General features: G+C 55.4%; 5 protein-coding genes and 1 non-coding gene across 7 annotated transcripts; 4 read left to right on the plus strand and 2 right to left on the minus strand.

The window, feature by feature from the left end:
* The first annotated feature begins 5 nt into the window (after positions 1 to 5).
* Positions 6 to 2633, plus strand: NCU00894 (hypothetical protein). The gene is made up of 2 exons (XM_959717.2): positions 6 to 285; positions 426 to 2633. The coding sequence occupies exons 1-2, from the start codon at positions 172 to 174 to the stop codon at positions 2328 to 2330; spliced, it is 2019 nt and encodes a 672-aa protein (XP_964810.1). The 5' UTR covers positions 6 to 171; the 3' UTR covers positions 2331 to 2633.
* Positions 2634 to 2648: 15 nt separating this feature from the next.
* On the plus strand, positions 2649 to 4802 carry NCU00893 (folC). The gene has a single exon (XM_959716.2). It carries the CDS (start codon positions 2795 to 2797, stop codon positions 4625 to 4627), a length of 1833 nt encoding a protein of 610 aa, XP_964809.2. The 5' UTR covers positions 2649 to 2794; the 3' UTR covers positions 4628 to 4802.
* Positions 2902 to 6713, minus strand: met-6 (methionine-6). 2 transcript variants are annotated; one of them, XM_011394544.1, is made up of 4 exons: positions 6645 to 6713; positions 6387 to 6571; positions 5122 to 6325; positions 4373 to 5071 (listed from the first exon to the last, which is right to left on the minus strand). In XM_011394544.1, the coding sequence occupies exons 2-4, from the start codon at positions 6513 to 6515 to the stop codon at positions 4818 to 4820; spliced, it is 1587 nt and encodes a 528-aa protein (XP_011392846.1). In that variant the 5' UTR covers positions 6516 to 6571; positions 6645 to 6713; the 3' UTR covers positions 4373 to 4817. The 2 variants fall into 2 exon arrangements, with proteins under 2 accessions (XP_011392847.1, XP_011392846.1); XM_011394545.1 differs by having other exon boundaries at positions 2902 to 5071; positions 6387 to 6652.
* A 227-nt stretch (positions 6714 to 6940) lies between these two features.
* On the plus strand, positions 6941 to 7049 carry NCU15046. Its single transcript has one exon. It is a non-coding gene; the product is annotated as a tRNA-Leu (tRNA).
* Positions 7050 to 7865: 816 nt separating this feature from the next.
* On the plus strand, positions 7866 to 11654 carry NCU00891 (xylitol dehydrogenase). Its single transcript, XM_959714.2, has 2 exons — positions 7866 to 8455; positions 8517 to 11654. Exons 1-2 carry the CDS (start codon positions 8435 to 8437, stop codon positions 9645 to 9647), a joined length of 1152 nt encoding a protein of 383 aa, XP_964807.1. The 5' UTR covers positions 7866 to 8434; the 3' UTR covers positions 9648 to 11654.
* On the minus strand, positions 9750 to 12819 carry gh2-1 (glycosylhydrolase family 2-1). Its single transcript, XM_959713.2, has 2 exons — positions 12035 to 12819; positions 9750 to 11972 (listed from the first exon to the last, which is right to left on the minus strand). The coding sequence occupies exons 1-2, from the start codon at positions 12539 to 12541 to the stop codon at positions 9915 to 9917; spliced, it is 2565 nt and encodes an 854-aa protein (XP_964806.1). The 5' UTR covers positions 12542 to 12819; the 3' UTR covers positions 9750 to 9914.
* Positions 12820 to 13376: the final 557 nt, after the last annotated feature.

Genomic DNA, 13376 nt, shown 5'->3' on the forward strand with positions numbered 1-13376 from the left:
TGCCGACCGGGAGCTCTTTTTTGCTCAGACCCTCCGAGCCCAGTCCGTTCCGTCTGAGCCTCCAATTCGCAATTCCAGGCCCGGGACTTCTCCGCTGCACTCAACCACCACCCCCCCCTCCGCCCATCCCATATCCTCAGTTGCGCCTCAAGGCCCTATACCATCCCCCTCATGTTGCGCACATCATTGCGATCCGTGAGGGCGCTGGGCAGCAGGCCTTCTGCCGCTGTTGCTGGCCGCCAATGGCAAGCAACCGTCGTGCGCCGTGCGGCCGTGTCCGGTCAGGTATGAGGTCATCTACACTACTTCTGCGAAGCTTCCTCACCATCCCCGTCCCGAGCCCTGACTCGGTACCTATGAACCTGCCTGCCTCTATCGCCCATCATACTATGTAACTAACGCCCATCTCCTTCGCTCCCATATAGCGCTTCTTCGCCGACGACAAGAAGCCCGTTGTCCCTGAGCCCTCTCAGCCTGCCGTCCTCCCGGCCTCCGAGACCCTGACTTCTCCATCCACTCCTCCTCCTGCGTCGCCCCAGGTCGAGCCCACGTCCACCGTCCCTCCCGAGACCACCCCCTTGACGCCCCCCACCCCCGAGGCCACTGTCATTCCCCCCGTCGCCGAGGAGCCCGTCGTCCCTCCTACTCTTCCTACTCCCCGCAAGAAGAAGGGCTTCTTCCGCAGGCTGCGCAACTTTTTCCTGTCCCTCACCATTCTTGGCGCCATCGCCTTTGGTGGTGGCGTCTACTACTCGCGCATCAACGACGCCTTCCACGACTTCTTCACCGAGTACATCCCCTATGGCGAGCAGGCTGTTCTGTACTTGGAGGAGCTGGATTTCAAGAAGCGCTTCCCCGATGTGGTCAGCCGGGTGACCGGTCGTCCTCGCGACTCCGGTGAGCAGGTCAAGGTCCCTGCCCAGAGTGGTGCCTCGTGGCGCGTTGCCTCTGGCGGCGAGCCTGCCGGTCGTCAGTCTAGCTCTATCAAGAAGGCTGGCGCTGCCGCCCAGGACGCTGTCCCCAAGTCTGAGCCCGCCGTTGTTGCTGCTGCCAAGGAGGATACTGCTGAGCTTCCCAAGACCGAGGCCACCACCACCGCTACTCCGGCCGAACCTGCCCCTGCTCCCGCCGCCACCGATGCTTCTGGCACCCCCGTGAAGAAGCCCTTCAAGGCTCCCGAGGTTGACGAGCCCTCTCGCTGGCCCCCTGCCTCGCCCATTGACCCCCTGACTGTTAACGGTGCCACCGACCCCATTGTCCAGGACCTCGTCAAGATGTTGAACGACGTCATCACCGTTATCAACCACGACAACGCCAACGAGAAGTACGCCCCCACCATCTGCAAGGCCAAGAACGAGCTCTCCAAGGTTGCCGACAAGATCAATGAGATGAAGGCCAAGGTTGAGGCCGACGCTGCTAAGCAGGTTAAGGCTCGCGTTGATGGGTTCGACAAGGCCGCCAACGAGCTTGTTTCTCGGGTTGAGTCCGCGATGGCCGCTCAGGAGGCTGCTTGGCGCCGCGAGTTTGAGGAGGAGATCACCCGCCTCAAGAAGAGCTACGATGAGAAGGTCCACCTGATTCAGGACCGCGAGCACCAGATTGCCGAGGAGAAGCTCAACAACCGTCTCCTTGAGCAGGCCATCCAGCTTCAGCGCCAGTTTACCGAGAACATCAAGAAGCACGTTGAGCAGGAGCGCGATGGGCGTCTTGGCAAGCTTAACGAGCTTCACAAGGCTGTTGCCGAGCTTGAGAGGCTCACCTCTGGTTTGAACGAGGTTGTCGATACCAACCTCCGCACTCAGCAGCTCCATGTTGCTGTTGATGCCGTTCGTGCCAGCCTTGAGGACGCTCACCACCCCCGTCCCTTCATCAAGGAGCTCGTTGCTTTGAAGGAGATTGCTGCCGACGACCCCGTAGTCGATGCTGCTATCGCTTCCATCAACCCCACCGCCTACCAGCGTGGCATTCCTACCACCGCCGAGCTCATCGACCGCTTCCGCCGCGTTGCTACCGAGGTTCGCAAGGCTTCTCTTCTCCCCGAGGATGCCGGTGTCGCCAGCCACGCTTCTAGCTATGTCCTCAGCAAGTTGATGTTCAAGAAGGAGGGCCTTGCGGCTGGTGACGATGTTGAGAGCATCCTTACCCGCACTCAGACCTATCTTGAGGAGGGCGATCTCGACAATGCGGCGAGAGAGATGAACGGTCTCAAGGGCTGGGCCAAGACCCTCAGCAGGGATTGGCTCGGTGAGGTCAGGAAGGTGTTGGAGGTTCAGCAGGCGTTGGATGTCATTCAGGCAGAGGCCAGGCTGCAGAGCCTGAGGGTGGAGTAAATAGGAATGTTCGTTACGAGTAGTAGGCTTAGCACGCATTCCCTTTGTTGTGAGACTCTAAGGTTACAGTGGCAATCCGAGACAAAATAGAGGCGCTTTTTTTTTTTCTGGTTGTATTTGTGTGCGTACTTTGTATCCTTGTAGTTTATGTCAGATGAAATGAATTCAATTCGGCGATTGGGCAGCATGAGTTCATTTAACAATGTTCTCTATGCTCGGTACTTTCAAAGCTTTCAATGTACAAAACGATTTTTTGGGAGAAATTTTTCCGTATTTTAGTTGATGTGACGAATTGCGGGCTCCGAGTTGCGGCGCTGGGACGGCGACTTCTGCAGTGAGGGGCCGGGTTGGAAACCAAGCACACCATACGAGATCACGAAAGAATATCCTCAACTTCACCCATAAGTATTCCACTGGCTCCGAGCCTTTCACCTGGCAAAATCTCGCGGATAATTGAGCCATAAATGTCTCATCGATTTCTATACTCACTTCGACCTATCCACCAGCGACAACTCTCCAGCTTCCGTTTTCGGCCGAACAAACCCAACCGCTTCTCTACTTCATCTTCCCACTCGCCGCTCTCTGGCCTCACCACAAGAGCGAAACTATTTTCAGCCAAGCCAACAACAAACATCCACCACTTCATCTTCAGACCTCCCCTTCGCACTTGCCATACCACACCCTGCAAAATGGCCTCCTCACAGCGCACCTACGACGACGCCCTATCCCGTCTCGCCCAACTCCAATCCAACCGCACTATCGTCAACCTCTTCGGTAGCGACGACAGCAACAATGACTCCCAAAGCAAGAAGCCTGCCGCCAAAAAGGACCTCAACTCCCTCGCAATCCCCGAAATGCTCTCCTGGCTCGCCCGCGCCGGCTACACGCCCTCATCCCTTGCCGCCACGGGGCTCAAGTGCGTGCACGTAGCGGGAACCAAGGGTAAAGGATCTGTGTCGGCGCTGGTTTCTTCCATCATCTCCCAATACCCCCCTCCTCCTTCTTTTCATGACGACGGCGGTGGTGGTGGTGCCCACATCATCCAAAAACCTGTCGTGGTGGGAACCTACACATCGCCGCACGTCCTCTCGGTCCGCGAACGGATCCAGCTCGACAACGTGCCCGTCTCCCGCGAAAAGTTTGCGCTTTACTTCTTTGAAGTCTGGGACCGGCTGTCGGCCGCCGCCCGAGCGGCTCGGGATCCGGTTCAGTCCGAGGCAGAGTATGACGGGCCCGGCACGAAACCGTTTTACTTTCGGTTCTTGACCATCCTGGCCTTTCACATCTTTGTCCGCGAGGGGGTCAAGCAAGCGGTGATTGAGTGTGGGATTGGCGGGGAATACGACTCGACGAACTTCTTGAGCCCGCAGTGCGTGACGGCGAGCGTGGTCACGCAGCTGGGAATTGATCACGTGGCTATGTTGGGAAATACCCTTGAGAAAATTGCGTGGAATAAGAGCGGGATTTTTAGGAAAGGGGTCAAAGGGTTTACGAGGAGGCTGGATGGGGAAACTCAGAAAGGAGTGATGGAGGTGTTGAGGAATAGAGCGCAGGAGAAGGAAGTGGAGAGGCTGGTAGAAGTGGAGGATGAGCAGGTTGAGAAGTGGAAGGGCGTAGAGGGGGCCAAGTTGGAAGGGCCATTTCAAAAGTTTAACATGGCGTTGGCCGTGGCGGCGGCGAGGGAGCACTTGACCAGGGTGGGACACAAATTCGCGGGGGCTTTTGGGGAGGAAGGCTGGAAATTGGATGATATCCCGGCTGAGTTTGAGAAGGGTTTGAAGGAGGCTAGCCTTAAGGGCAGGTGCGAGTCTTTTAGAGACCCCAAGGGCACGGAGTGGTTTGTTGATGGAGCGCATACGGAGGATAGCCTGGCGGGTGTTGGACAGTGGTTTTCTGGGAAGGTGAAGGAGGGCGATGTCAACGTCTTGGTGTTCAACCAGCAGGATAGGGACCCGGAGGTCTTGTTGAGGGCTCTTCTTGCGGCCGCGCAGAAGCAAAGCGGGACAACGACGCCGGTGTTCACCTACGCGGTGCTCACAAGGAACGAGGAAAAGGCGCCGGTAGAGGGTGAGCCGGAGAGAGATCTCGCGGTGCAGTTGCAGGGGCAGAAGATTATTCAGGAAGCTAGTGCGGAGACCGAGACCTCGGTCTACAACGCAGTAGAGCCGGCCATGGAACAGGTTCAGAAGATCGCTGAGCAGGCGCGCAAGGACGGCAAGACGTGTAATGTCCTTGTAACGGGAAGCTTCCACCTTCTTGGTGGCGTTCTCAAGACAGTTGAGTATGTTGAATATTAAGTCCTGGCTTGCCTGTTTTCCTTTAACCCCCTTGTTCTATTTTCCTGTACTTTTCCTGTATTTCCCTGTGTTTTGTAACAAAGAAAAGATGCTGCGAAGCAAAATGCCAAATCCTGTACATACCATGTAAAAAATGGACGGATATCTAAAATATAAATGTTGAAAACTGCTGCCGAACCACAAGTCCCCTTCAGAGAGCATCTGCTTTTTCCAAAATGCCGAGCGCGCCACCCACAAGGTGAAGGCTGCCGGTGATGAGTGCCTGCACTTTCTGTTCGCCTTCCGTGGTGTCTACCAGGCTCCTGGCCTTGTTGATGGCCTCCTCAATAGTGGGGATAAGCATGACATTCGCAGAGGGGTCGAGGGTCGACCACCTCTCCGCGAAGACTCGTTGTTGTGTCATGTTTTCAATGTCCTTGGGGTTATATTGATGGTTGACAAAGTCTATTGAAGGTTAGCTTGAGCAAATCATGGAAAGACCCAGGACAACATACCTTTTTTGTAGCCAGTCGTCGCATATGTCACATTGGTGCAAAAAATCACATGGCTAAAGCCAGTTCCCTCCGGATCAGCACTCTTGACAGTGTTGCAAAGCCCATCAAGGAAGTCAACGGCCTCAGACCGGCCTTGCTGGTTGAAGATGAGCACCTTGGGTCCGCCCTTGGCCTTCTTGACACACTCCTCGACGAACCATCTCCCCGCCACCTTCAGGCTGTCAACGGTATGTGCGCCATCAAGATGCCAGACAGCCTGATCCTCCTCCTTGACCTCGCATCGGCCACGCCAGACAACCTGTTCGAGGCCTTGGACAAACTCGGGTGATAGACTGTCGGTGCCAGGCTTGAAAGAAGGGTCCAACTTTTTGAGGGCAGTCTCAGCGAGCGCGATAGCCAGCGTTGCGTTCTTCTTCTGGAAGACTGCATCGGGACGGATCTTGACGCCGTTGAGCCTGGGATCAACATCAAGGATCTTGAGATCCACGCCCTTTTCCACCGCCCTATCCTTGAGCACCTGAGTTGCGGAGGGAACCTGCTCAATCGTGAACGCAGGGCTGCCCGTCTTCATGATACCCGCCTTGTGCCACGCAATCTTGTCGACCGTATCACCCAGGACAAAGACGTGGTCGATACCAAGGGTGCTGATACCGCTGACCACGGGACGGTCGACTACGTTGGTGGCATCGTATTCACCCCCGATGCCAGTTTCGTAAATGGCTACATCGACGCCCTCGGACAGGTAGACGTGGTAACTCATCAAGGTAAGATAGCGAGCGTAAATGGGCTTGCTTCCCAGTTCCACCTCATCCTTAGCCAGCTGAGATGTCTCGAGACGATCCCAGACCTCGAAGAAGTAGCGGGCAAACAGTTCCTCGGAGATGGGCTTGGAGTCGATACGGATGCGTTCCCGGACAGCAATCAGATGGGGGGAGGTGAAGAGACCGATGCGCCTAGGGATACCGTGAGTCCGCTGATGACGCGTGAGGATGGAGTCGACAAAGGCACAGGTGCCGCCCTTGCCCTTGGTACCGGCTACGTGGACGATGTTGAGGCGATCGAGATCTTGGGAGGAGTAGCCGATGCGGGCGAGGTAGGCACGCATTTCCTTTACCGAGTGCGCATCGGGACGGATACCCGCTTTGCGCCGGGCTTCGATGACGGCGAAGGGGGTCTGGAGGGAGTTGAGCGCATCGATTGCGTCCTACGATATGGTGAGTGAGTGTTTGGGGTTCTGTGGAGCGGTAAAAGGTTGGTTGACTCACATTGTATGTTCTAGCGCTGGATGCCATGGTGCGTTTTGTGAAGAAGAGGTGATGATGGGTGATGGTGAGCGACCTCAGAGGGGAGACGAGGGCAAGTCGAAAAGCTATGGGCCTCAAAACATGGTGCATCAGGCCGTTGGTTTCAAAGAGGTGATAATCGGGTACTATCTCGAGGCGTCTGATAGCTGCCCTGGTGTTAGTGGCATTCACAATACCAAAACTCCCAATCCCATCAGCTGTGATTCAATCCTAACCCACCTTGTCACTCACAGTCACTTCGATGGTAAAAGAAAAGAAGACGGGATGTTCCGTTTCGCGATGCTTGGCTTACCCATTCGGTTAGAACTCTATTCTAGACACGCCGGCTCTGGAACACCGACGTCAGTAACATACCCGATCTTGGCTTTTTCAACTGTGTTTGAACCCCGCCAAAAACGACCTGGCCCCACCTCAGCTATGTACTACCGGTAGTCTATGCTGTGGCTACTAGTTAAGCTGAGCATCTTCCCTAATGTCCTCAAAAGCCACTTTCACGATAAAAATATAATATCGATGGCAAGGTGGCCGAGCGGTCTAAGGCGCCAGGTTCAGGTCCACTTGAATTCACTCATCCCGAGTTTCCTGGTCTAGAAATAGGCGCGAGTTCGAATCTCGCCCTTGTCAGTTGTCTTTTTGTAGACTTTGTTGTTATTTTCGCATAGCTTCCTTTTACTATCTGGTGTACACTATGGTACATTCCATGGATGCAGATGTGTTTCCCGAGCTATCCGCCGTGCATTGACGGCCCGGGTGAGCTTCGTTTTGATGGGATGACAGAGCGCTCGCTTTCCCGGTGTAATTATCCCCGAGAAGGAAGGGATGAAAGGAGACGTCTTCACCACAGCAATGTCAACCTGCCGCCAACGATGTACAGCAAGCAGATCATGTTATATAGAACTTGCATCCCCCCCTATGTAGTATATTGAAGCCCAGCTTGTGCAATGCTGCACAATATCAATGTCCCGGAGCTACAGCAGACACTACCGAGACCTAGGTTGCTCCGCATGTAATAATGGAAGTAGCCCGACTCTTCTCTTGCCTATCAGCCCACAATGTCCTCTTGATCCCTTCGGTTTCCGTCTTCGCCTCGCGGAATGCGCGGTTACGCCCAGATGGCTTTGGATATCACCAATACATCCTATTATCAGTTTATCCCAAAAGTTTCTGCCTCTCACCTGATATCAGTTCCTGCCCAGTCGAGCCAGACTCATCATGTCTGGCCCATGCCAGCGGATACTGTTGGACAGGCGCTCCGTCGGTGATTGGCACGGTTAAATGCCTTGGATAAAGTCGAAAGATGTGGAGCTATGGGAATGCGGCTGCGTGAGGTGGGTGGAGCTGAGGGGAGCGTGGGGTTCTGTTTCGGCCACCCCCCCTGAAGGAACCGCTGCAGGGCACCCCTAGCTCCGGGAAAGCTTTCACTAACCAACAGACCAGACAGCGTCAATGACATGGCGTAGATGCTTCCATGCATCGCGTCGCTCTGCTGCGGGCATCTTGACAACCTTCATTGAGGCGGGTGCTGGGTACCTCCAGCAAATCCCCGCCCTGCGTGCTCGCCTGGCATGATCTCTGACAGTTTGGACTTTTCTTCCTGCTGTCAGGACAACCACAACTCCACGCACTAGCGTATGACAACCCATCCAAGCTTCCATCCTCCTCGATGCAGCAACACACACGATGCACTAGCGGGAGGGGTGGCCAGACCGGACAGAGCATCAAGGCATACGTACAGCCGTTGCTGGAGTCTGGACTCTGGACCCCATAGCTAGGAAGCTATCCGGATTTCTGGGTAAAAGCAGACTCCGAGCCGCCATGTTAGACTAACATCATGATAGGTAGGATGTCATATTTAAACCTGTCTCCGTTCCCTTCATCTTTTCCTCCCTCGTAGTTCTCCTCTTCCAGTCTTGTCTTTCCGTCCAACTTCTGTCCTCGGTCACCTCCGTCAACAACACCACAGAGATAGTACCCCTTGTCCCCTGATCGCCACCAAACAAATCTTGAACATGGCTACCGACGGCAAGTCTGTAAGTTTCCCCTTACCCTGTTTCTCCCTGAAGCCATAACTGACCACTCCTCCCTCTCCAGAACCTCTCCTTCGTCCTTAACAAGCCCCTCGACGTCTGCTTCCAGGACAAGCCCGTCCCCAAGATCAACTCCCCCCATGACGTACTCGTCGCCGTCAACTACACCGGCATCTGCGGCTCCGATGTCCACTACTGGCTCCATGGCGCTATCGGCCACTTTGTTGTGAAGGACCCCATGGTTCTCGGCCACGAGTCCGCCGGTACTATTGTTGCCGTCGGCGATGCCGTCAAGACTCTTTCCGTCGGCGACCGTGTCGCCCTCGAGCCCGGCTACCCCTGCCGCCGCTGCGTCCACTGCCTTTCCGGCCACTACAACCTCTGCCCCGAAATGCGGTTCGCCGCCACCCCTCCTTACGACGGCACCCTGACCGGCTTCTGGACCGCCCCCGCCGACTTCTGCTACAAGCTCCCCGAGACCGTCTCGCTCCAGGAGGGTGCCCTGATCGAGCCCCTCGCTGTCGCCGTCCACATCACCAAGCAGGCCAAGATCCAGCCCGGTCAGACCGTGGTCGTTATGGGCGCCGGCCCCGTCGGCCTCCTCTGCGCCGCCGTTGCCAAGGCCTACGGCGCCTCCAAGGTTGTCTCGGTCGACATTGTCCCCTCCAAGCTCGAGTTCGCCAAGTCGTTCGCCGCCACCCACACCTACCTCTCGCAGCGCGTGTCGCCCGAGGAGAACGCGCGCAACATCATCGCGGCCGCCGACCTTGGCGAGGGTGCCGATGCCGTCATTGACGCCAGCGGCGCTGAGCCCTCCATCCAGGCGGCACTCCACGTCGTCCGTCAGGGCGGCCACTACGTCCAGGGCGGTATGGGCAAGGACAACATCACCTTCCCCATTATGGCGCTCTGCATCAAGGAGGTCACGGCTAGCGGCTCGTTCCGCTACGGCAGCGGTGACTACAGGCTGGCTATTCAGCTTGTTGAGCAGGGCAAGGTTGATGTCAAGAAGCTCGTCAACGGCGTTGTTCCCTTCAAGAATGCCGAGGAGGCTTTCAAGAAGGTCAAGGAGGGTGAGGTTATCAAGATCCTCATTGCTGGCCCTAACGAGGATGTCGAGGGTAGTCTTGATACTACTGTTGATGAGAAGAAGCTGAATGAGGCCAAGGCTTGCGGTGGTTCTGGCTGCTGCTAAGTGCTGGGGCGGATGTGAAGACAAAAAAGGAAAGGAAAATATCGGATTGTAACTCTTGCTCCTTCTTACTTTTTCTTTGGTTTTGGCGATGGCGTTTAGGTTTGGGTCATTCTTTGTATATATACGTAGGCATATAGTCTGAAAGCAAGTCTATGTGATTGAGATGACTTCATGCACTTCCTCTTCTACATTGAAGTTGACCACCGTGAAATGTATCTAGGTATCATCCACCTCTTTGAATATATTTCTTTTCGCGCTTTGTGCCCTTCATAACATCCCCAAATATCTAGCCTCGAGCTTCGTCTCCTTGGTGGCCCCCTTGACCCCAATCCTCACCACCTCGTTCGGCACAATATCAACCAAATTATCCTCAAACACCACCGAATCATCCTCCGTCTCCACCACCAGACCCTTGATCGGCACCTCGGCGCTGATTTCCACCGCCGTGCCATCCTCCGACAGCACCACCTTAAGCTCCTTCGGCTTCTGCAGATGCAGATACTTGAGCGGTTCAGGCCAGTTCACATACCTAGCAATCTGTTTGCCATCGCGATCAAACAAGTACGCCGCCACAACCGTGCGCTTCTCCTGGTTTTTTCCACCGCCCGCGATAATGGGCACCTCCCTGGCGTCAATCTCCGTCGACCTGTTCTCCGGGAGGGTGACCCGCTCGACAACCATCTCGTTGAACGTCTGCTCGCCTGTCTCGACGTCCCACGCCTTCACAAGACAATCGACCTCGAGGTCCTCGAGCGTCAGGTTACTTGCCCACACCTCCACCTTGGTGCTCACATCCACATTCACGCGCGTGTACCGATCCCTGGGGTGGCGGTGCTCCGTCCTGGTGATACCAATGCTCACGGGCGCCATCTCCCTCTTGACCGTGAAATAGGCCATCTTGGGTCGCAGATAATAGTCGGCAATGCTCCAGCTCGTGACCGGCCAGCAGTCGTTGATCTGCCATACCAGCGCGCCGCCGCAGTACTCCCTGCCGGGGCCCTTCCACTGCCGCTTCCAGAGCCGGTAGGCTGAGGCCAGACACTCGCCCTGCATGAGCTGGGTGGCATACACAAACTGCTCGAGCGGGTCAGGCCCGTAGCGCATGTTTTCCACCAGGTAGAGCGCGATGCGCCGCTCATGCCCGTCGGCTTTGTTGTGGAAGTCTACTGTGGAGGATTGAGGGTACCGATCGGGATCGCTCTTGCCGAGGGGCAGGTAGGCGTCAATGGTCTTGACGTTGGGGAAGGCTTGCATGCCGAACTCGGACACGAAGCGGCCGCCGAGCTTGTCAAAGTTTTGCCATTTCTCTTGGGTGCCGTGCCACACGTTCCATTGGTGGATGTCGCCCACGGTAGGGTCGTGTGTGTCGACGCCGTCGCCCCAGGGTGAGCCCGGGTGGTAGTAAGTGGATGGGATAAGCTCGGAGCAGACATTGGGGAGGATCTTCTCGTAGATGTAGCGGGCGGGGAAGTCGGTCTTGAGCCAGTTGTCGGCGTTCTTGTCCTCGTACTTGTAGGTGAGGTTGACGCTTTCCTGGTACTGGTAGTCTTCGTTGTTTCCGGCCCAGATGACGATGGAAGGGTGGTGACGCAGAAGCTTGACGTTCTCGTAGGCTTCGCGCTTGATGGACTCGAGAAGGGCAGGCCAGGCAGGGTAATTGCCGCAGCCGAACATGAAGTCTTGCCATACGAGAATGCCGAGCTCGTCGCAGGCGTCGTAGAAGGCTTGCTCTTCGTAGATACCGCCGCCCCAGACGCGGATCATGAACTGGTTGCCGTCGGCCACAAGCTTGATCCAGTCGTGATATCTCTCCTTGGTGATCCGAGGGATGAAGTTGTCGGCAGGAATCCAGTCGCTGCCACCGCAGTAAAGGGGTATGTTGTTGACTTGGAAGAAGAAGCTTTTGCCGGGCTGGCCCTTAAGTGGTCGCTGGATGAGCTCAGCTCTGCGCAACCCGACCCTCTTCTCGACTTCGTCTTCCTCGCTATCACCGGAAACAAGAGTAGCCTTGACCTGATACAGGGGTTGCTTGCCATATCGAATGGGGTACCAGAGTGAAGGATTCTCAAGGGTGAACGAACCCGTGGCCTTGCCAGAACTGACTTGGACAGTTTCCGAGGCAACTTGCGTGCCGTCGAGGGAAATATCGAACCGCACTTTGTCTGCCTTGCCCTCGACCTCAGCAGTAACCTCGATATCGGCAGACTTGAGGTCCTCCGGAACAGTCGATTGAATGTTAAGGTCTGCTAGCCTGCTTTCGAAGATCTCCAGGTTGATAGGCCTCCAGGGACCGCAGGTCAGGAGGGTCGGGCCCCAATCCCATCCCTATATGCAACTAGTAAGTAAAGTGTTTCTAAGATCAGGCGTTACAGACCGAGACAACTCACCCAGTGATACTGCGCTTTCCTCACGGCCAGTCTCGAGTTATCACCGTTCCAGCACCCCCACTTGTGATCGGGATACTTCTCAACTAGCTTCCATCCCCTGAGGTAAGCACTGTCAAAGTCAATGACAAGCTCGTTATCATCCTCTTTGAGCAAAGACGTAACTTCAACACGCTCGGGGATGAACATGTTGTCTGCCTCAAGGATAGTGCTGCCGTTGAGCTTGACAGTGGCGAAGGTGTCGAGGCCGTCAAAGGCCAGGACGGCCTTGCCATTCTCGGGAACACTGGCTCCCTTGAAGGTAGTCTTGTAAGTCCATTGGGCCTCGCCGACCCACTGAACGTCGAGCTCGTTCTTGCCGATAAAGGGATCGGGGATCAAGCCGTGGTGGAGGAGGTCTAGGTGGACATTGGTAGGGAACTGAGCGACGGGCAGGAACTTGCTGTGCTCCTTGTCGGCTTGTTTGAACCTCCAGTTCTTGTCGATGGGGATTACGGAGCGGGGAGACATGTTGTAGAAGGAATGTATAGGTAAAGAAGAGAGGATCGATGGAGGGAATCTGTTATATCCAGAGTATCAAACAATTCCCCGTCCTGCTTCCAGAGACAGAAACGACAGGACACTGACGAGGTAAGATGCTGCTGAAAAAAGGAACCACTTGGTTCTGAGAATGAAGTGCAGTTTTCCCATATTTATTAAGTCGAGGATGCGATACGTTCGAATGGTAGTCAGAGGTAGCCAAGTTACCCGGGTACCTTGATGGGCTGTTAGGTAGTAGTCCCATCTCGTCCTCCTCATGAACCTAAGCTCTGCAAGTTGATGGCGGGGAAAGACATCCCGAGGGAACGAATGGTACAATACAGTACCAGCTGCCAGCTGAATGCATGAGAACCCCTGAACACCCCACCAAGCGTGACGCTTGTAGCGCTCTACATACACCACACTACCATAAACACCAGACTGTATGAGTGGTACGTACCTACCTACCTATCCATCCATCATGCTGGCGATGCAGGCACAGCGGGGACGTTATTGCAAGGCGGCTGCTTCATCTTGACATGTGCATATTTTCTCGGAGCTGTCAGGCATCTTGCGTCTGTATCGTTAGGTACCTATGTCATGAACCGCAGATACCGTAGCTGTCAACCGACCCAAGATATCATGACTTGGTGCGCTTCTCAAACGGATTTGTCAACTCTTCATCTTGATGTCCATGACTTGTGATTCTGCAACTGAACAGTCCGGAATGAAGTCTGCGATAACACCACGCCAAGATTGTATAAAGTCCAGAGATCTGATAACATGAGAGAAGTCTTGGCTCAAGACCCCTGAAGCGCGGAGGGAG

Source organism: Neurospora crassa, linkage group I (genome assembly GCF_000182925.2).
Source record: "Neurospora crassa OR74A linkage group I, whole genome shotgun sequence".
In the NCBI taxonomy this organism is placed as follows: domain Eukaryota; kingdom Fungi; phylum Ascomycota; class Sordariomycetes; order Sordariales; family Sordariaceae; genus Neurospora; species Neurospora crassa.